The sequence below is a fragment of the Heptranchias perlo genome, chromosome 13, assembly GCF_035084215.1.
Source record: "Heptranchias perlo isolate sHepPer1 chromosome 13, sHepPer1.hap1, whole genome shotgun sequence".
In the NCBI taxonomy this organism is placed as follows: domain Eukaryota; kingdom Metazoa; phylum Chordata; class Chondrichthyes; order Hexanchiformes; family Hexanchidae; genus Heptranchias; species Heptranchias perlo.
In genome coordinates this window covers 7,222,103-7,243,970 of record NC_090337.1, presented here as the reverse complement: position 1 = coordinate 7,243,970, position 21,868 = coordinate 7,222,103, and the positions used below count along the sequence as shown (strand labels likewise).

The following is a 21,868-nucleotide window of genomic DNA, read 5'->3' as shown; positions in this document are numbered from 1 at the left end:
CCCGTCGAACTTTCATCTCCATCGATGTCCTTATTTACTCAATCAAAACCCATCATAATTTTGAACACCTCGCTTAAATCTCCCCTTAACCTTCTCTGCTCTATGGAGAACAATCCCAGCTTCTCCAGTCTCTCCACATAACTGAAGTCCCTCATCCCCGGTACCATTCCAGTAAATCTCCTCTGCATCCTTTCCAACGCCTTGACATCCTTCCTAAAGTGTGATGCCCAGAATTGGACACAATACTCCAGATGGGGCCTAACCAGTGATTTATAAAAGTTTATCATAACCACCTTGCTTTTTGTACTCCATGCCTCTCTTTATAAAGCCTAGGATACCGAATGCTTTTTCAACAGCCTTCTCAAACCAGCACCCCCAGCACAGACCAAGTAACCCATCCTTGGTTTGGATGGTTCCAACTGCTGGATGGACATACTCCCTGAGTCACAGAGGGGACAAGTGTACACAGCTACCTGCAGTATTATACGTGTGATAATAAGTCTTCCGTTGTACGTGTTGCAGCTTTATATATATTATGTACAAAAACATATTGTTGGGAAATACGAGCACTGCACAATGTTCTGTTCAATTTCCGTTTTACACAATCAGTGGTTAATATCAAACTATTTCTGTTTCTGGCTATCTGACGTGTTAGATTTGAACCAGTAAACACAGCAGAGGAACAATTCACATTTTTAATTATTGTTTTATAAATCTTTATCTTTGAACGAAATATTTTTCTAAATGTTTTTAGATGCTTTGAAATGCTAGACAGATGCATTTACACGCTGATTTCCTTTTTCCCCCCTCCTTGGAAATCCCGCTTAACATTACCCCCGACATCTGCACCTTGGTCGTGACCGGGTCTCAGATACATAACCCACGTTGCAGTTGAGACTGAGTGCGGTGTGGTGGGGAGGATGTTCTAGGCGCTTGCTGGGGGGTCTGGGAGATGGAAGACCGCTTCTTGTACAACCGCATAGAAAACTCGCCCAGAAAAAAGAAACCTCACTCGCTCGGACGTGCGAATCTGAATGTTCAGAAAACGCAGAAATCGTCACTACTGAAAATCGAGATAGCCCGAATTAGACTTCAACTGAAATGCATCGAACTGAAATAATCTGTCCCAATCTCCCCTTCACCTTACAGCCCATAGATAAGGGGGTCAATCATCTCCTCCTTTCAACTTGGCGCCCTACGCTCTGGATATCGGCTCTTCCGCTTCCCTTCTCAATTTAAAATGAATCCTCGTCCATACTGAGACACCCTTCGGAATCATAGAATCTTACGGCACAGAAGGAGGCCATTTGGCCCATCATGCCTGTGCCAGCTCTATCCAATTAGTCCCTTTCCCCTGCTAGTACCCCATATCCATACAAGTATATATGTGATTCCCTTTTGAAAATTACTATTGAATCTGCTTCCACCGCCCTTTCAGGCAGCGCATTCCAGATCATCACAACTGGCTGCATTAAAAAAAATTCTTCCCCTTGGTTCCTTTGCCAATTATCCAAATCTGTGTCCTTTGGTTACCAACCCCCCCACCAACGGAAACAGTTTCTCCTAATTTATTCTGTCAAAACCCTTAATAATTGCAAATACTTCGAAAAAAAAGTCTAACATTAAGTTGTAAATATGTTTATCACAATGTGAAACCCTAAATGGAGATCCTAATAGGCTCACTCAAGATTGATCTTCAAACCTAGAGTGTTAGATTATAATGAGATTGACTAAGTGAACCCATAAATGCCAACCGTGAGCCCTGACTAGTACCTTCAAAAAAACCCCACAGCCCCAAAAATCTCCAAAACACCCCTGGATATAGACCATCAGACACCTGATAGCAAGGAGTTAGATTGAAAACGCAGTGGGGCACAGGCTTGTTGTAACCTAAACTGGAGATAAAGCTGACATTCCATCACCATTACTGCAGGGGCAAATAACCAAAGCATCCAAAGAGGAGTGGACAGCATTGGTGGCTTTAGAACTGACTGTGTGACTGGGGAAGGTAAAGCTTTTGTTTTCAGGGGGAGACCCTGGAGCACGAGCCCCCCCACCCCTTCCCTCCCCACCCCGACCACCAAAGATTTTAATTTTTGACACAGTGGGGGTAATTTTCAACTTAAACAGGACAGAAAACTGATGGTATCAAATCAGCTACCCGTCATACAGCTGCTCGATCTGCGACTGCCAGTTTCACATCCCCGCCGAAGATAAAACTACCCACATAATTTTGTGCCATTTTGTACCTTTAAAAACAAAGGGATCTAAATTTAATATTGTTGTGTCCATATGAAGAGCCTAAAATGGGCACAACGATAAACAATTTAGCAGTGCAGAGGCCCATACCCATTTGCACCGCTGTTTCTGTCACTGCATCTGTACATCTGTGTTTCTGGCACTGTAGTTGTGTCTGACTGTATCCGCATGTCTCTGTCACTAATTATAAATGTGTAATGGTTATGAAGAATGTGTAATGGTTAAGATTCACTCTTAGCCTCTATCAGTCTCAATTGTTCTTTATATAGCTCTGTTTCTCTCCCTTTCTGTCTTTCCTCTACTTATTTTTCTCTGCATTTCTCCTTCAGTTTTTCTCTTAGTTCTCTCTCTGTGCCTTCCTTCCATCTCTCCCCACCATTAGCCCTCTGTTACTCTCTCTTCTGTAATTCTCTTTTAGCAATTAGGTGACACCAAACTTGTATCTTTTTTAAAAATCAAAAATCGTGGCCAAGAGCAAGACGGGATGTGCAGTGCCATGATTTCACAGCCTGCTACTACCCACTTTCCCGCACCAAAAACGGGGATGAGAAATCATCTCTAGAGCAAGAAAACAGAAAATGGGGCCCTTCTGTGAATGGGCATTGACCCATCTAAACCTAGATGGAATAGAACTTCCTCTGTGAATGGACATCGACCCACCTAAACCCACAGAGAATGGGGCTCCCTCTGAATTATATATTGGGCCAATATTTGCTGTCAAAATAATGGTGAGGCTAATGGCGTTCACCTTTATTTATGCGTAAACAGTACTGCATCTTCGGGCGAGGGTTAGGGAAAGATAGGGAAGGGAAAAAAGGAGGGGGGTTCACAGAATTGATTAAGGAGAATATTGAAGTGCTGGGGAGAGAGGATGTCATTTTGAGGGGTCAAAGACAGAATCTAATTTGGTTAGAGTTAAGAAACAAAAGAGGTGCTATTACAATACTGGGTGTATTCTATAAGCCACCAACTAGTGGGAAGGATATAGAGGAGCAAATGTGCAGGGAAATTACATAGAGGAGCAAGAACTATAGAGTAGTGATAATGGGGGACTTCAACTATCCTAATGTAGACTGGGATAGTAATAGTGTAAAGGGCAAAGAGGGGGAGGAATTTCTGAAGTGTGTTCAGAAAAACTTTCTTGATCAGTATGTTTCCGGCTCAAAGAGGAAGGTGGCATTGCTAGATCTGGTTCTGGGAAATGAGGTGGGCCAAGTGGAGCAAGTGTCAGTGGAGGAACATTTAGGGAACAGTGATCATAGTATCATAAGGTTTAGATTAATTATGGAAAAGGACAAGGAGCAATCTGGATTAAAAATACTTAATTGGAGGAGGGCCAATTTTTCCAGTGGATTGAGAACGGATCTGGCCCGGGTAAATTGAAATCGAAGATTGGCAGGCAAAACTGTAATCGAGCAATGGGCGGCCTTTAAAGAGGAGATGGTTCGGATACAGTCTAGGTACATTGCCGCGAGAGGAAAGGTAGGGAAACCAAAGCCAGAGCTCCCTGGATGACGAAAAAGATAGAGAGTAAGATGAAGCAGAAAAAGGGGGCGTATGACAGATGTCAGGTTGATAACACAAGTGAGAACCAGGCTGAATATGGAAAGTACAGAGGAGAAGTGAAAAAGGAAACAAGAGGAGCAAAGAGAGAGTATGAGAATAGACTGGCGGCCAATATAAAAGGAAATCCAAAAGTCTTCTATAGGCTCATAAATAGTAAATGGGTAGTAAGAGGAGGGGTGGGGATGATTAGGGACCATAAAGGAAATCTACTCATGGAGGCAGAGGGCATGGCTGAGGTACTAAATGAATACTTTGCATCTGTCTTTACCAAGGAAGAAGATGCTGTAAAGTCACAGTAAAAGAGGAGGTAGTTGAGATACTGGATGGGCTAAAAATTGATAAAGAGGAGGTACTAGAAAGGCTGGCTATACTTAAAGTAGATAAGTTACCCGGTCCGGATGGGATGCATCCCAGGTTGCTGAGGGAAGTAAGGGTGGAAATTGCAGAGGTGCTGGCCATAATCTTCCAAACATCCTTAGATACAGGGATGGTGCCAGAGGACTGGAGAATTGCAAATGTTGCACCCTTGTTCAAAAAAAGGGTGTAAGGATAAACCCAGCAACTACAGGCCAGTCAGTTTAACCACGGTGGTGGGGAAATTTCTAGAAGCGATAATCTGGGACAAAATTAATAGTCTCATGGACAAGTGTGGATTAATAAAGGAAAGCCAGCACGGATTTGTTAAAGACAAATCATGTTTAACTAACTTGATTGAGTTTTTTGATGAGGTAACAGAGAGGTTTGATGAGGGCAGTGCGGTTGATGTGTATATGGACTTTCAAAAGGCGTTTGATAAAGTGTCACATAATAGGCTTGTCAGCAAAATTGAATCCCATGGAATAAAAGGGGCAGTGGCAGCATGGATATGAAATGCTTAAGTATCAGAAAACAAAGAGTAGTGATGAACAGTTGTTTTTCGGACTGGAGGAAGGTGTACAGTGGTGTTCCCCAGGGTCGGTACTAGGACCACTGCTTTTTTTGAGATATATTAATGACTTGGACTTGGATGTACAGGGCACAATTTCAAAATTTTCAGCTGACACAAAACGTGGAAGTGTAGTGAACAGTGAGGAGGATAGTGATAGACTTCAAGAGAACATAGACAGGCTGGTGGACTGGGCAGACACATGGCAGATGAAATTTAACACAGAGAAGTGCGAAGTGATACATTTTGACAGGAAGAACAAGGAGAGGAAATATAAACTAAATGATACAATTTTAAAGAGAGTGCAGGAACAGAGAAACCTGGGGGTATTTGTACACAAATCGCAGAAGGTGGCAGGACAGGTTGAGAAAGCAGTTAAAAAAGCATACGGGATCCTGGGCTTTATAAGTAGAGGCATAGAGTACAAAAGCAAGGAAGTTATGTTGAACCTTTATAAAACACTGGTTCGGCCACAATTGGAGTATTGTGTCTAATTCTGGGCACTGCACTTTAGGAAGGATGTGAAGACCTTAGAGAAAGTGCAGAAAAGATTTACTAGAATGGTTCCAGGGATCAGGGACTTCAGTTACATGGATAGACTGGGGAAGTTGGGATTGTTCTCCTTAGAGCAGAGAAGGTTGAGAGGAGATTTGATAGAGGTGTTCAAAATCATGAAGGGTTTAGATAAATAATGAGAAACTGTTCCCATTGGCAGGAGTGTCGCAAACCAGAGGACACAGATTTAAGGTGATTGGCAAAAGAACCAAAGGCGACATGAGGAAAAACTTTTTTATGCAGTGAGTAGTTATGATCTGGAATGCACTGCCTGAAATGGTGGTGGAAGCAGATTCAATTGTGACTTTCAAAAAGGAATTAGATAAATACTTGAAGGGAAAAAATTTAAAGGGCTATGGGGAAAGAGCGGAGGAATGGGACTGACTAGATTGCTCTTACAAAGAGCCGACACAGGCTCGATGGACCAAACGGCCTCCTTCTGTGCTGTAACCATTGTATGATTCTCTGATTCTATGAGGGACAAATGCACCATTAAACACGAATATCCAAAAGTTGCTGTCTGAGTTGCACTGCTCCACCATTAGCTTCGTGAAAACGGCACCTTGCTGTCTGCCTCACTATTGAAATGCATTGAATGGCGTGAAGTTCCTGTATTTGTGCGGTAGATACAAACTGTACATGCCACAGAAAGTTAAGTCTGTCATTTCAAGTGTAAGTACCCTTTTAATGATGTAATAAGTGTTAATTACTGCCAATCAACCTCTCTGGTACTGAAAATAAACTATTACAAGTGTGGATTCTCATTCTTTCATGTTTTAATTGTTGTTGGAGATTTAAAAAATGTAAATTTTGAATTTTGATTTTTTTTTAAATTCTGCTTTCTGTTCCTTTTTTTCTCTCTCTTAATCTCATCTTTCCTTCCCTCTCAATGGGTGCATTGCGGTTTGCAGTTCTCTTTTGCTCCACAAGATGGAGCATGTTAAACACCTCCCAGCAGCAGCTGTTGGACTGAACATAGTGCAGGGCCTTCTGTTTAATTGATCTGCACCATTCCTAACAAGATTGAAGTGGATGTTTTCACACAATTTTTAATAAATTGACACAAATCAATCTCCTTAACATCAGTAAACCAGATTGAGAATTTTCAGTTTCCGACATAAATATTTTGCAGGAATCTTTTGTACTTAAACATGTTGACAAGATCATTCAGGGCTTATAGGCCAGGGCTACATGATGGGAACCAATCGCAAGCTTTGCATTGACACAAAATCCTTCACGCAATTCAGGTTTGAAGACTTGCACAAAGGCAAAAGGTTTGGAGCCCACCTGTAGATGGTAACTTTATTTATAATACAGCTTATCACTCAGCACTTACTGAGGGAGTGCTGTCCTGTCGGAGCTGCCGTCTTTCGGACGAGACGTTAAACCGAGGCCCCGTATGCCCTCTCAGGTGGACGTAAATGGTCCCATGGTGCTATTCAAAGATGAGCAGGGGAGTTATTCCTGGTGTCCTGGCCAATATTTTTCCCTCAGTGAACATCACTGAAAAACAGATGATCTGGTAATTTTCTCATTGTTGTTTGTGGGATCTTGCTGTGCGCAAATTGGCTCCGTGTTTCCTACATTACAACAGTGACTACGCTTCAAAAAGTACTTTGGCTGTAAAGTGCTTTGGGATGTCCTGAAGTAGTGGAAGGTGCTATAGAAATGCAAGTTTCTTTAGTCTTTCACATCTCTTGTCCTTCAACAGAGAGAGACACAGGATTCACGCTGTTTTACTCTGTCAGGGGCCCGCCTACGACACACATTGATTATGTTTTTTCCGTCCCATTATCCTTCTTCTCTCGAAGGCACTGACTCAGCCTGGGTACAGTCCCGGTGTAGAGATTCTACTTGAGGGAGCGTGGACAGTGAGTGTCGGCAGGCTATTCGCCCATAGGGGCGGCACCACAGTGGAGATCAATCCTGTCCCCACCTGATCATCACCTGGTGTGCCTTTCAACGTGGGGGGGGGAGGGGTCACTCGACTGCAATCAGGAGTAGAAACCCCCGACTGATTGTTTTCCCCTTCCCGGTGCTGAGGCCAAATGCAGCGTCCATGTCACCATCCCAGCTGGGACCAGCAGACTCAGTACAGACCGGGGAACTGGGTGGAGGCCCCCACCTGTGTGGCTCTGTTCTACTGGGTCGTATCTGATGGGTTCTAATTATACGTCCCACCGAGCAGAAACATTACATGAGAATGGGAAGCCTCTGCCGAGTCGATTAAAATTGCCAGCTGAACCCTTACCCGAAAGCTGCTGAGTTACCAAACCAAATGCCAACAGTTTAAACTCCACAATGAGGGCACCTGTGACTCCATCCTTTGCTGAAGACTGATTTTTTTCTTTACATAAGAAAGAATTAGCATCTACATCACACCTTTCACGACCTCAGGATGTCCGAAAGCAATTTACAGCCAATGAAGTACTTTTGAAGTGTAGTCACTGTTGTAATGTAGGTAACACAGCAGCCAATTTATGCACAGCAAGATCCCACAAACAGCAATGTGATAATGACCAGATCATGTGTTTTTAGTGATGTTGGTTGAGGGATAAATATTGGCCAGGACACCAGGGAGAACTACCCTGCTCTTCTTCGAAATGAGAGGACAGACGGGGCCTTGGTTTAACATCTCATCCAAAAGACAGCACCTCCAACAGCGCAGCGCTCCCTCAGTACTGTACTGGGAGTGTCAGCCTAGGTTTTGAGCTCAAGTCTCTGGAGTGTGACTTGAACCCATGACCCTCTGACTCAGAGGCAAAAGTGCCACCCACTGAGCGACGGATTAAATAATAAACCCACGGGGAGAGAGGGGTGGAAGGGGTACAGCTGTGGCAGCAGAACTCAATTGACGCTAAAACAATTACAGTAGTTTAATAAAATTGTTTGACTTGTTAGAGTTATTGTAAAGCCTTATGGATTCTCAGCTTTTCTTGTCAAAAATGTTTTACTTTGATCCAAAGAACTTGCATTTATCATAACATCAGGGCATCAAATCCCTCCATGGCCTCGCCCCTCCCTATCACTGTAACTTCCTTCAGCCCTTCAAACCTTCGAAAACTCTGCGCTCCTCCAATTCTGGCCTCTTGTGCATCCCCCATTTCCTTCACCCCACCATTGGCGACCATGCCTTCAGGAGTCAAGGCGCTAAGCTCCGGAATTCCCTCCCTAAACCTCTCCGCCTCTCCACCTCTCTCTCCTCCTGTAAGACGCTCCTTAAAACCTACCTCTTGATCAAGCTTTTGGTCACCTGTTCCTGATTCGGGTCTTAAATTTAAACAAAGTTAATGACATAGGTATGAGGGGCGAGTTGGCTAAGGTAGATTGGGAAATTAGTTTAAAAGATATGATGGTAGATAAGCAATGGTGAACATTTAATGAAATAATTCATAATTCTCAACTAATATACATTCCCTTGAGGAATAAAAACTTCACGGGAAAAATGAGCCAACCGCGGCTATCTAGAGAAATTAGATTAAAAGAAGAGGCTTACAATGTTGCCAAAAAGAGTAGTAAGCCTGAGGATTGGGAGGGTTTTAGAAATCAGCAAAGGATGACCAATAAATTGATAAAGAAGGAGAAAATTGAATATGAGAGTAAACTAGCGAGAAATATAAAAACAGATTGTAAGAGCTTCTACAAGTATGTAAAAAGGAAGAGATTAGCGAAAGTAAACATGGGTCCCTTAGAGGCTGAGACAGGAGGAATTATAATGGAGGATAAGCAAATGGCAGAGACATCAAACAAATATTTTTGTATCTGTCTTGACAGTAGAAGACACAAAAAGCATATCAGAAATAATGGAGAGCCAAGGGTCTAATGAGAGTGAGGAACTTAAAGTAATTAAGATTAGTAAAGAAAAAGTACTGGAGAAATTAATGGGACTAAAAGCCAACAAATCCCCTGGTCCTGATGGTCTACATCCTAGGGTTTTAAAAGAGGTGTCTGTAGGGATAGTGGATGCATTGGTTTTGATCTTCCAGAATTCCCTAGATTCTAAAACGGTCCCTGTGGATTAGAAGGTAGCAAATGTAACCTCGCTATTCAAGAAAGGAGGGAGAGAGAAAACAGGGAACGATAGGCCAGTTAGCCTGACATCAGTAGTAGGGAAAATGCTAGAATCTATTATTAAGGACGTGGTAGCAGGGCACTTAGAAACTCATAATATGATTAGGCAGAGACTGCATAAAAGGGAAATCCTGTTTGACAAATCTATTAGAATTTTTTAAGGGTGTAACTAGCAGGGTATATAAAGGGGAACCAGTAGATGTAGTATATTTGCATTTTCAAAAGGCTTTCGATAAGGTGCCACACAAGAGATTGTTACACAAGATTAGGGCTCATGGGATTGGGGTTAATATATTAGCATGGATTAAGGATTGGTTAACAGACAGCAAACAGAGAATAGGAATAAACGGGTCATTTCTGGGTTGACAAGTTGTAACTAGTGGGGTGCCGCAAGGATCAGTGCTTGGGCCACAGCTGTTCGCAATATATATCAATGACTTAAATGAGAGGACTGAGTGTAATGTATCCAAGTTTGCTGACGAAACAAAGCTAGGTGGGAAATTTAACCGTAAGGAGGATGCAAAGGGGCTGCAAAGGGATATAGACAGGTTAAGTGAGTGGGCGAGAAGGTGGCAGATGGAGCTTAGAACTAGGGGTCATAGTCTCAAGATAAGGGGTCGGCCATTTAGGACTGAGATGAGGAAAAATTTCTTCACTCAGAGGGTTGTGAATCTTTGGAATTCTCTACCCCAGAGGGCTGTGGATGCTCAGTCATTGAGTATATTCTTGACACTAAGGGAATCAAGGAATATGGGGATAGGGTGAGAAAGTGGAGTTGAGGTAGAAGATCAGCCATGATCTGATTGAATGGCGGAGCAGGCCCGAGGGGCCGTATGGCCTACTCCTGCTCCTATTTCTTACGTTTTTATATCTCCTTCGTTGGCTCCGTGTCAATTTTGTTTTGTCTGATTACATTCCTGTGAAGCGCCTTGGGACGTTCTGCTATGTTAAAGGCGCTATATAAATGCAAGTTGTTGTTGTTACCTCAAACAAACAAATTGCTTTACTTTTGCATGGCGGTCACTGGTGCTGTGCAGGTAAGCTGGCTACTAACTTACACGTAGGTAGGCCCTCCAAACAGCAATGAGAACATTGTGCAGTTCATCTGCTTTTATTTCACGGAGCTAGGCGGGCTAAGCAAGGTGCCAGGGACAACCTGTCTTTTATTAGTGCCGTGGGGTTGCTTACATTCACCGGAACAAGCAGGCAAGGCCTCGATTAAACATCTCATCTCAAAGACAGTGGGATAATAATCCACCTGGGTCCGTTTTCGGGCCCAGGCTTGGGGGCTGCGCACAGGCAGCGTGCGACCCAACCGGGAGGCCTGAAATTAGGCCTGGGGCCTCGTTAACATTCTACGCGACAGCTGCCGGGGTCCTTCATCCCTCCACGGGCACTGAAGCTGCCGAATATCGGGCCGCTGCCGGTGAGGTAAGTCACCAGAAGGGGAGGGGGGGGGGCGCGGTTGGAGTGGACAACGGTGGGGTGGGGGTTGGAGGGGAAGGCGATCGCAATGACTCTGGAGTGAGGGGAAGCATTCCTGTTCCTCCTGGCTCTAGAGGGAGATTTCATTCAAAATAGAAATTTTTTAAAACGTACCTTTGACTGGGGGGGCCATGACGGTGGGGGGGACATAAAAATAAACAGAACTCCTCTTATTTAACTGAGGGCTCCTAATTAACATATGCCTGTTTCAAGAGGGCTCAAAAATGAGCTCGATATATTTAGCAGTGGCCCGAACGCAAGTGCAGATTGGGCGCGGTTCGTCCCACTGCTAAATTGTTCAGCATTGCGCCTGTTTTGTATCCAAAATATGGGTGCAACATATAGGTGATTTCTACCCCGTACCTCCCTAAAAATGCAGCGGTCCCTCTGCCCTACATTGAAATCGGAGAGATGGATGAAGCGGGTTGGAAGCTGGGCAGGTAAACGTGATTAGAAAGAATGACTTGCATTTATATAGCGCCTGTTACAGCCTCGGGACGTCCCAAAGCGCTTCACAGCCAATTAGCTACTTTTGAAGCAAGGTCGCTGCTGTAACGTAAGAAACGCGGCCACCAATTTGCACACAGCAAGATCCCACAAACATCAATGAGATAATGACCAAATAATCTGTTTTTAGTGATGTTAGATGAGGGATGAATGTTGGCCAGGACACCCGGGAGAACTCCCCTGCTCTTCTTCAAAATAATGCAGTGGGATCTTTTACATCTACCTGAGAGGGCACTCTGTTTAACGTCTCATCTGAAAGACGGCAGCTCCGACTAGGACTACTTGCTCGCATGAAGGTTAAACGCTTGCACAGACTGGATGGGCCGAATGACCTGTTTCTGAATTGTATCATCCCGACATATCAGCCCAGCTTCTTTCTCAATGTCTGGAATGGCCTTTAAACCCATTACCTACTGACCAGTAGGCGAGTGTTAGCAATTGAGTCAAGCTGACTCCTTACTGTTAATGCCCTAAAATAGTTATTGGTGTCCAAAAAATGCCTAGAAGGAGCTCCACAACCACAACGGTAAATCCCAACAGAATTACAGGACCATGTGAAACAGCTGAATACTTCCTGCACCGATGAGGCAAGAGCACTAAGAAGACCCCTTTCCAAAACCTCCAGTCCCACAAAACTAAAACAGGACAGGTGAGAAGAGTAAGCACAAGTAGGACTGAGGTGCCTTGGTTGCCAGGGCTCAGGGGTCTCCTATAACAAGGTTAGTGGACTTTGAAAGTAATTCTTTGTTTGTGAAACATCTGGAATATTTCAGACAAATGAAATAAAGTTTATCGAGATGAATAAGTGCAACTTATTTCCTTTCTTCCTTCCTTCATTTTCTTTCTTTCTATTTTTCTTTCCTTCCTCCCTCCTTACTTCATTCTTTTCTTTCTCTCTTTCCTTCTTTTTCTTTCTATTTTCTTTCCTTTAAGTAACCTGCTGGCAATCACTTTAAAAAATATGTTGGTCTTAAAACGATACGACGGAGCCACTAGGCCATGACATCTTTCCCATCGCCACCGTACGGTTACTCTTACGACCCCAGGCACCTTTAGATCAGGTCAATCTGACGCACGGGCCGTTTCATTTACTGTTCACTGCGCCCAAACATACAGCCGCAGGTTAGTGAGTTGATCTGCTTCGAATTACACACTCCACAAAGCAGAGACATTAAACAAGAGAGGAAAAGGCAAATTAATTAAAGATCGCCAAAGCAATTGCAATTATCAGTTCAAAACTTGCTTGGGGGAGACACGTTGAGAGATTTGGTTCAACTCTTCGGAGTTTCCTGTTTGTCTGTTGTCAGCACCTGTGACTTAAGTGTTAATGCTGATTAAATTATTGTTTTTGAAATAAGATTGACACTCTGATGGATACGCAGCTGTTCCAACAGTTTCTCATTAATCTCCTTAAACCCTGCTGTTTAATTAATCAGCCTTCGAATCTCACTTCAACTCTTTTGACAATTTATTTAATAAAGCATGATAAAGTTCACAATAATATACTTCTTCCCGCTGTTTCTTTACCATTCGTCTCCTTTATTTTTCTCATTTCCAAAAATGTACAGCACAATACCTATACGTTCGTACTTCAGATCTCAGTGTACAGAGATGTTTCCTCCTAATTTGCTCCCTGGAACTCTCTCTCCCAAAAAGCTGATGAGACTGCGGGTCAATTGAAAATTGAAAATTTGAAAACTAAGATTGAGAGATTATTGTTATGCAAGGGTATTAAGGATTACAGAACCAAGGCGGGTAGATGGAGTTAAGATACAGATGAGCCATGATCTAATTGAATGGCAGAACATGCTTGAGGGGCTGAATGGCCTCCTATTCCTATGTTCCTACGTACCGTGTGTTCCCCTACTGTCCTGGACAATATTTATTCCTCAACCAACATCACTAAAACAGATTATCTGGTCATCATCACATTGCTGTTTATGGGATCCACATGCCCACAAACAGCAATGCGATAATGACCAGATCATCTGTTTTTAGTGATGTTGGATAAATTTTGGCTACGCCAGCAGGGATAACTCCCCTGCTCTTCTTCAAAAACAGTTCCGGTTATTCTTTCGCGTCCACCTAAGAGGAAAGACGGAGCCTTGGTTTAACACCTCATCTGAAAGACAGCACCTGTTAATGCGGATAAGTGTGAAGTGATGCACTTTGGGAGGAACAACGTGGAGAGGCAGTATAATCTAAATGGTACTATTTTGAGGGGATGCAAGAGCAGAGGGACCTGTGGGTACATATTTACAAATCTTTGAAGGTGACAGGACAAGTTGATATGGTGGTTAAGAAAGTGTATGGGATACTTGGCTTTGTAAATAGAGGCATAGGAACAGGAATAGGCCATTCAGCCCCTCATGCCTGTACCGCCATTTGATAAGATCATGGCTGATCTGTGATCTAACTCCATATACCTGCCTTTGGCCCATATCCCTTATTACCTTTGGTTGCCAAAAAGCTATCTATCTCAGATTTAAATTTAGCAATTGCGCTAGTATCAATTGCCGTTTGCGGAAGAGAGTTCCAAACTTCTACCACCCTTTGTATGTAGAAATGTTTTCTAATCTCGCTCCTGAAAGGTCTGGCTCTAATTTTTAGACTGTGCCCCCTACTCCTAGAATTCCCAACCCGCGGAAATAGTTTCTCTCTATCCACCCTATCTGTTTCCCTTAATATCTTATAAACTTCGATCAGATCACCCCTTAACCTTCTAAACTCTAGAGAATACAACCCCAATTTGTGTAATCTCTCCTCGTAACTTAACGTTTGAAGTCCGGGTATCATTCTAGTAAACCTACGCTGCACTCCCTCCAAGGCCGATATGTCCTTCCGAAGGTGCGGTGTCCAGAACTGCTCACAGTACTCCAGGTGCGGTCTAACCAGGGTTTTGTATAGCTGCAGCATAACTTCTGCCCCCTTGTATTCCAGTCCTCTAGATATGGGGCACAGATTTAAGGTGAGAGGGGAGAGATACAAAAGGATCCAGAGGGGCAATTTTTTCACTCAAAGGGTGGTGAGTGTCTGGAACGAGCTGCCAGAGGCAGTAGTAGAGGCGGGTACAATTTTGTCTTTTAAAAAGCATTTGGACAGTTACATGGGGAAGATGGGTATCGAGGGATATGGGCCAAGTGCAGGCAATTGGGACTAGCTTAGTGGTATAAACTGGGCGACATGGACATGTTGGGCCGAAGGGCCTGTTTCCATGTTGTAACTTCTATGATTCTATGATTCTATATAAAGGCCAGCATTCCATTAGCCTTATTGATTATTTTCTGCACCTGTTCATGACACTTCAATGATCTATGTACCTGAACCCCCAAATCCCTTTGGACATCCACTGTTTTTAACTTTTTACCATTTAGAAAGTACCCTGTTCTATCCTTTTTTGATCCAAAGTGGATGACCTCACATTTGTCTACATTGAATTCCATTTGCCACAGTTTTGCCCGTTCACCTAATCTATCAATATCGCTTTGTAATTTTATGTTTTCATCTACACTGCTTACAATGCCATCAATCTTTGTGTCATCGGCAAACTTAGATATGAGACTTTCTATGCCTTCATCTAAGTCGTTAATAAATATTGTGAATAATTGAGGCCCCAAGACAGATCCCTGCGGGACTCCACTAGTCACATCCTGCCAATGTGAGTACCTTCCCATTATCCCTACTCTCTGTCGCCTTTCGCTCAGCCAACTTCCTAACCAAGACCGTACTTTTCCCTTGATTCCATGGGCTTCTATCTTAGCTAACAGTCTCTTATGTGGGACCTTATCAAATGCCTTCTGGAAGTCCATATAAATAACATCCATTGACATTCCCCAGACCACTACTTTAGTCACCTCTTCAAAAAATTCAATCAGGTTTGTCAGGCATGACCTACCTTTCACAAATCCATGCTGGCTCTCTCTGATTAACTGAAAATTCTCGAGGTGTTCAGTCACCCTATCCTTCATTATAGACTCCAGCATTTTCCCCACAACTGATGTTTGGCTAACCGATCTATAATTCCCTGGTTTCCCTCTCTCTCCTTTCTTAAAAAGCGGAGTGACATGTGCAGTTTTCCAATCTAGACGGACAGTTCCTGAATCTAGAGAACTTTGAAAGATTATACTTAGGGCATCTGCAATGTGCTCACCTACTTCCTTTAAAACCCTGGGATGGAAACCATCTGGTCCTGGGGATTTGTCACTCTTTAGTGCTATTATTTTCTTCATTACTGTTGCTTTACTTATATTAATTTTATCAAGTCCCTGTCCCCAATTCAATATTAGTTTTCTTGGGATTTCCGGCATGCTATCCTCTTTTTCTACTGTAAATACTGACGCAAAGTAATCGTTCAATATGTCCGCCATTTCCCCATTGTCAATGACAATATCCCCACTTTCAGTTTTTAAGGGGCCAACACTGCTCCTGACCACTCTCTTTTTCCTAATGTAACTATAAAAGTTCTTCGTATTGGGCATTGAACAAAAAAACAAGGAAGCCTTGCTAAACCTTTACAAATCACTGGTTAGGCCTCTGCTGGACTATTGTGTACAATTCTGGGCACCACACTTTAGGAAGGATGTCAAGGCCTTGGAGATGGTACAGGGGAGGTTTACCAGGATGATACCAGGGCTGAGAGACTTCAGTTATGTGGAGAGATTGGAGAAGCTGGGATTGTTCTCAATGGAGCAAAGAAGCTATTCTGCTCTAGGTATCAGGGAGACCTGATAGAGGTACTCAAAATAATGAGAGGGTTTTGATAGAGCAAATAAGGAGAAACTATTTCCACTGGCAAGTGGGTAGATAACCAAAAGTCATAGAATTAAAATAATTGGGAAAAGAACTAGAGGAGAAATGAGGAGAAATTTTTTCACAGGGAGGGATGTTAAGATCTGGAATGTACTACCTGAAATGTTGGTGGAAGCAGATTCCATAGGGACTTTCCAAAGGCAATTGGACATGTACTTGAAGAGGACTAATTTGCAGGGTTGTGGGCAGAAAGCTGGGGTGTGGGACTAAATAGGACAGCTCATTCAAAGAGCCAGCACAGGCACGACAGACCACATGGCCTCCTTCTATGCTATAAGATTCTATTTCTGACAGTGCAGCACTCCCTTAGTATTGCACTGGAAGTATCAGCTTAGATCTTTGCCCTCAAGTCTCTGGAGAAAGACTTGAGCCCACAACCTCCTGACTTAGAAGCAAGAGGGCTACCCATTGAGCCACATCTGACACCTGTCCACTCGCTGCTGTTAATAAACCCCCGTCTCTTTACAAGTGTCACTTGATAGATCCTACAAGCACCAGCAGTCAATGCCGTTTAAGTGCGAAATAGTTTCTGCATTGAAAAAGGATTGCAGTTTGTCAATTGGCATCAGATGCCAGGTTGTGCCAGCTTTGCAACAGGCTGCAGTTTTACTGAAACCCGTGCACAAGTAACTTGTTACACTTTAAGATTAAAGGAAGGCCACAGACTGCCACACCTGGGTCCTATTAGAACGAGCTCAGGCACCGGATACAAGCAACAACAGGATTTTATTTGCATTCTAGGAAGAAGTTAATTAATAATTTTAATGGGTCACCAGAGGCATCAGTGGCGGATGGTCCTTGTCACTGCAGAGAGATTTTCCAATTAGATCTCGCCCACACTCAAGACATAACACGAGCTTATTTCTGTATCTGTGTAAATCTTCCTTCTACGGTACTCATTGAATGACAGCCCATACACCTCTGGCAGCCATTGTCCTCACTAGGACTCCTTTAATAGGACAGCCCCCTTGGTCAACACGAGGAGTCATCTGCAGAGACAAAGGGGGAGAAATCAGATTTTGGGCAGTAGCGCAAAACTGGCGATGGTGAATCGGCCACTCGATTGAAGTCATGGATAAGAAAACTGGGCGGGTTGTAAAACGGGCTGCCGATTCGCTATCGCCTGTTTTCCATTCAAAACCAATTTCACCCCCAAAGTGTCCTCTCAAGGTCCTATAACCTCAGGGTGGGTGAGATACTACGTCCTTTCTTTATGTCTCAGAAGGCTCTCCGTTGATCATTACTCCATAGCCAGGTTCTGTTCTTCCTCAGGAGGTCCTTTAAAGGCTTAGTTTTCTCTGCCAAGTGAGGAGAAACTTGCCTAGCTGGTTTATCACTCTCAGGAACCACTGCACCTCACATTAGTGGTTGAAAGCCTCATGAAGGTAGCCTGGGTCTTGCTGACTGCCTCTCTAATTCCTTTGGCATCTATAATGCAGCTCAGAAATTGGATTCTGTTCTTTGTGAAAGTGCTTAACTGGAGGAGGGCGAATTTCAGTGAGTTAAAAAGGAATCTTGCCCAAGTGGATTGGAATCAAAAATTGGTAGGCAAAACAGTAATTGAACAATGGGAGGCCTTCAACGAGGAAATGATTTGGGTACAGAGTAGGCACATCACTATGAGGGGGAAAGGAAGGGCATCCAAAGCTAGAGCTCCCTGGATGACTAAAGATATTGAGATCAAAATGAAACAGATAAAGAAGGCTTATGACAAGTGTAAGTTAATAATACAGTAGAGAATCAGGCTGAATGCAGAAAGTACAGAGGAGATCGTAAAAAGGGAATAAGAGGGGCAAAGAGAGAGTATGAGAATAGATTAGTGGCTAACATAAAAGGGAACCCAAAAGCCTTTCATAAACATATAAATAGTAAAAGGTAGTCAAAGGAAGGATGGGACCAATTAGGGACTCAAAAGGAGATGATCTTGTGGTGGTAGAGGCTTGGCTGAGGTATTAAATGAATACTTCACATCTGTCTTCACTGGAGAGAGGATGCTGCCATTGTAGCAGTAAAGGAAGAGGTTGTAGCAATATTGGATAAGATAAAAATAGATAAAGAGGGTACATAAAAGATTGGCAGTACTCAAAGCAGGAAAGCCACCCGGTCCAGATGGGATGCATCTTAGGTTACTGATGGAAGTAAGGATGGAAATTGCGGAGGCTCTGGCCACAATCTTCCAATCCTCTTTAGATATTGAGACAGTGACGGAGGACTGGAGGATTGCAAATCTTACACCCCATTCAAAAAAAGGGAAAGGGATTAACTTGGCAAATACAGGCCAGTCAGCCTAACGTCGGTGGTGGGGAAATTTTTAGAGACAATAATCCAAGACAAAATTAATTGGCACTTGGAAAAGTATGGGCTAATAAATGAAAGTCAGCATGGATTAGTTAAAGGAAAATTGTGTTTGACTAACTTGATTGAGTTCTTTGATGAAGTAACGGAGAGGGTTGATGAGGGTAATGCAGTTGATGTTGTGTATATGGACTTTCAAAAGGCATTTGATAAAGCACCACATAATAGACTTTTTAGCAAAATTAAAGCCCATGGGATTAAAGGGACAGTGGCAGCATGGACGCAAAATTGGCTAAGGGTCAGAAAGCAGAGAGTAGTGGTGAACGGTAGTTTTTCAGACTGGAGGGAATTATACATTGGTGTTCTCCAGTGGTCCGTATTAGGACCACTGCTCTTTTTGATATATATTAATGACCTGAACTTGGGTATAGAGAGCATAATTTCAAGTTTGCAGATGTCACAAAACTCAGAAATGTAGTAAACAATGTGGAGGATAGTAACAGACTTCAGGAGGACAGACACAGACTGGTGAAGTGGGCAGACACATGGCAGATGAAATTGAATGCTGAGAAGTGTGAAGTGATGCATTTTGGTAGGAAAAATTAGGAGAGGCAATAAAAAATAAATGGCACAACTTTAAAGGGAGTGCAGGAACAGAGAGACTTGGGGGTTTACGTACACAAGTCTTTGAAGGTGGCAGGAAAAATTGAGAAGGCTGTGAAAAAGGCATACAGGATCCTTGGCTTTATAAATAGAGGCAAAGAGTACAAAAGCAAGGCAGTTATACTAAACCTGGTTGGGCCTCAGCTGGAGTACTCAATTCTGGGCACCACACTTTAGGAAGAATGTCAAGGCCTTAGAGAGGATGCAGAAGAGATTAACTACAATGGTATCAGGGATGAGGAACTTCAGTTACGTGGAGAGACTGGAGAAGCTGGGGTGGTTCTCCTTAGAACAGAGAAGGTTGAGGGGAGATTTGATAGAGGTGTTCAAAATCATGAACGGTTTTGACAGAGTAAATAAAGAGAAACTGTTTCCTGCGGCAGAAGGGTCAGTAACCAGAGGGCACAGATTTAAGGTGTACGGCAAAAGAGCCGGAGGGGAGATGTGGAAACTTTTTATTAAGCAGTGAGTTGTAAAGATCTGGAATGCACTGCCTGAAAGGGCGGTGGAAGCAGATTCAATAATAACTTTCAAAAGGGAATGAAATAAACACTTGAAGGGAAAAAAAATTACAGGGCTATGGAGAAGAGCAGGGTATAGCTCTTTCAAAGAGCCAGCACAGGCATGATGGGCTGAATGGCCTCCTCCTGTGCTGTACCTACTATGATAGTATGACACTATGATCTATTTTATCCAAGACAGCACAGGAGGCATTTTCTGTTTTGAAAAAAATTTGTGTTAACACATCATTTGAATAAAGAGGAATAGGTTACAAATGCAAGTTCTTTTGTTCTTTGAAACTGTCTGCAAGTGAAGACTCCACTGTGATAGTGATTCAACTGAATCCTTTAATAATTGCTGATAGGGTGAAGTAGGGTGGGAACAGGCTCCTGTGGAGCACCTACACCACTACAGACCAAGTCGGGCTGAATGGCCTGTTTCTGTGCTGTAAATTCTACGCAATTCTACGCAATTCTTCCAGTACATGAACAAGTGAAGAACATTTATCACACTTGATAAACATTACCCCTGATAAATTCTTCAGTCAACATATTGGCGGATGCTGGGAGATAGGAGTGTTGATACCTCATCCAAAATGACAACTTCAGATGTGTGACTGCAGACAATGAGGGTCAGTGGGCTATTCAAGCACTGAGGATATTACGACCGAGCTTCATCCCATCTTCAATGGATTTCCTCATCTTGTTTTCTCTCCCACCCTTTTCATTCTTGTTGCTATCCTGCACGAGGGGTCTCAGTCTTTCACCTGGGTATCTCAATTTAAAAAGACATATATCTACGTGTTTCCCAACATCACGACAGTGACCAGACTTCAAAAATACTTTGTTGGCTGTAAATTGCTTTGGGACGTCCTGAGTCGTGAAAGGCGCTATATAAATGCAATTCAGTGGGCGCTAAATTGGGCCATGTAACACCCGTTGTTTTGGCGCTACAGGGCCCCTCCAACATTCAAGATGGTGACTTGGATGCGCACGCACGTTTCCAGAGCGGTGTACGCCAGACGCCATCTTGGTATAGGAGTTAGCGCAGGTGCAGATAACGAACGCTGGAATCATGTAAAGTAGGGAGAAAATGGCTTCAATCAGTTTACAACGCTGATTTTAAGTGATACGCATGATTTTGGGACTTAACGCTCAACTCAATGCGCAATCTTAACCCCGACCATCTGAACATGTCTCAGAGTGCCTGGAGGACCCCCTGCCAGCGCTATTTAAAGGGACTATGCAGGATTTACAGGTTAGTGGCTAGATTATTACTTCTGGCTGCCCAGACATTTACAACTGTTTTTGGAGGTCTCCTACACTTGAATATGAGGACGCAGGGACATAGCCTAATATTTAGAGCCAGGACATGCAGGAGTGAAGTTAGGAAATGCTTCTGCATCAAAAGGTTGGGAGAAGGTTGGGAAGCTCTTCTGCAAACAGCAGTTGATGCTAGCTCAATTGTGAATTCTAAATATGAGATTGATAGATTTCTGTGAACCAAGGATATTAAGGGATATGGGTCACAGCTCCAGCATGATCTCATTGAATGGTGGAACATGCTCGAGGGGCTGAATAGCGCTGCCACTTGCTGCCTACTGATATGCGCTATCTTCTCCCGCAAGAAAGCGGGACGTGGGTCTGGACAATGTGCCTGTCATTTATGAATAGCTGCCAGTGTGTGTGGCCTGTGAATTGTGGTTCAGCAGCTTGCAACAGTAGCAATGTGTGAGGGTAGAGGAAGCATCTGATTTGAAGAGTTGAGTTCTGATGGAAAGAGTTTGTTGGTAGGTGGGTGTTGGGAGGTTTAGTGCGTGGAGGAGTGGATGCGGCTCATGGTGCACTTGACAGTTGACCTCATTCACCTTGACCACTCATGTCAAAGCATTGAACTTCTTCCTGTACTGCATCCATGTTCATGATGCTGTGCCCCTGGCATTGACTTCATCCCCAACTGCCTCCCACTGCCTTTTGGGTGTATGTCTGGAGGGCCTCTCGCTCCCCCTCCCCACCCCACCCCCCCACCCCCCTGCGGATATAGGATGTCGCTCCTTCTGTCCACCCATGCTCCACCAACAATTCCCGTGTAGCCCTCGTTGCATTCTGTTGAGGAGGATCGGCCTCCTGCCCGAAGACGGCGCCCTTCCTTGCTATCAATGTGACTCCTAAGGCTCTCTCAGTAAAGGCCGCAGTCCAGCCTGCACCTGGGGAATTGGCTGACTTTGTACTC

At 43.5% G+C, this 21,868-nt stretch overlaps 1 protein-coding gene across 1 annotated transcript in view; it reads left to right on the top strand.

The window, feature by feature from the left end:
- Positions 1–6,499: 6,499 nt before the first annotated feature.
- The window catches only part of LOC137331738 (extracellular calcium-sensing receptor-like), a 38,638-nt gene continuing 23,269 nt past the window's right edge, over positions 6,500–21,868 (top strand). The window contains exons 1-2 of the mRNA XM_067995724.1: positions 6,500–6,579; positions 10,657–10,807. Of these exons, the coding sequence (XP_067851825.1) occupies positions 6,500–6,579; positions 10,657–10,807 (231 nt within the window). The remainder of the gene's footprint in view (positions 6,580–10,656; positions 10,808–21,868) is intronic.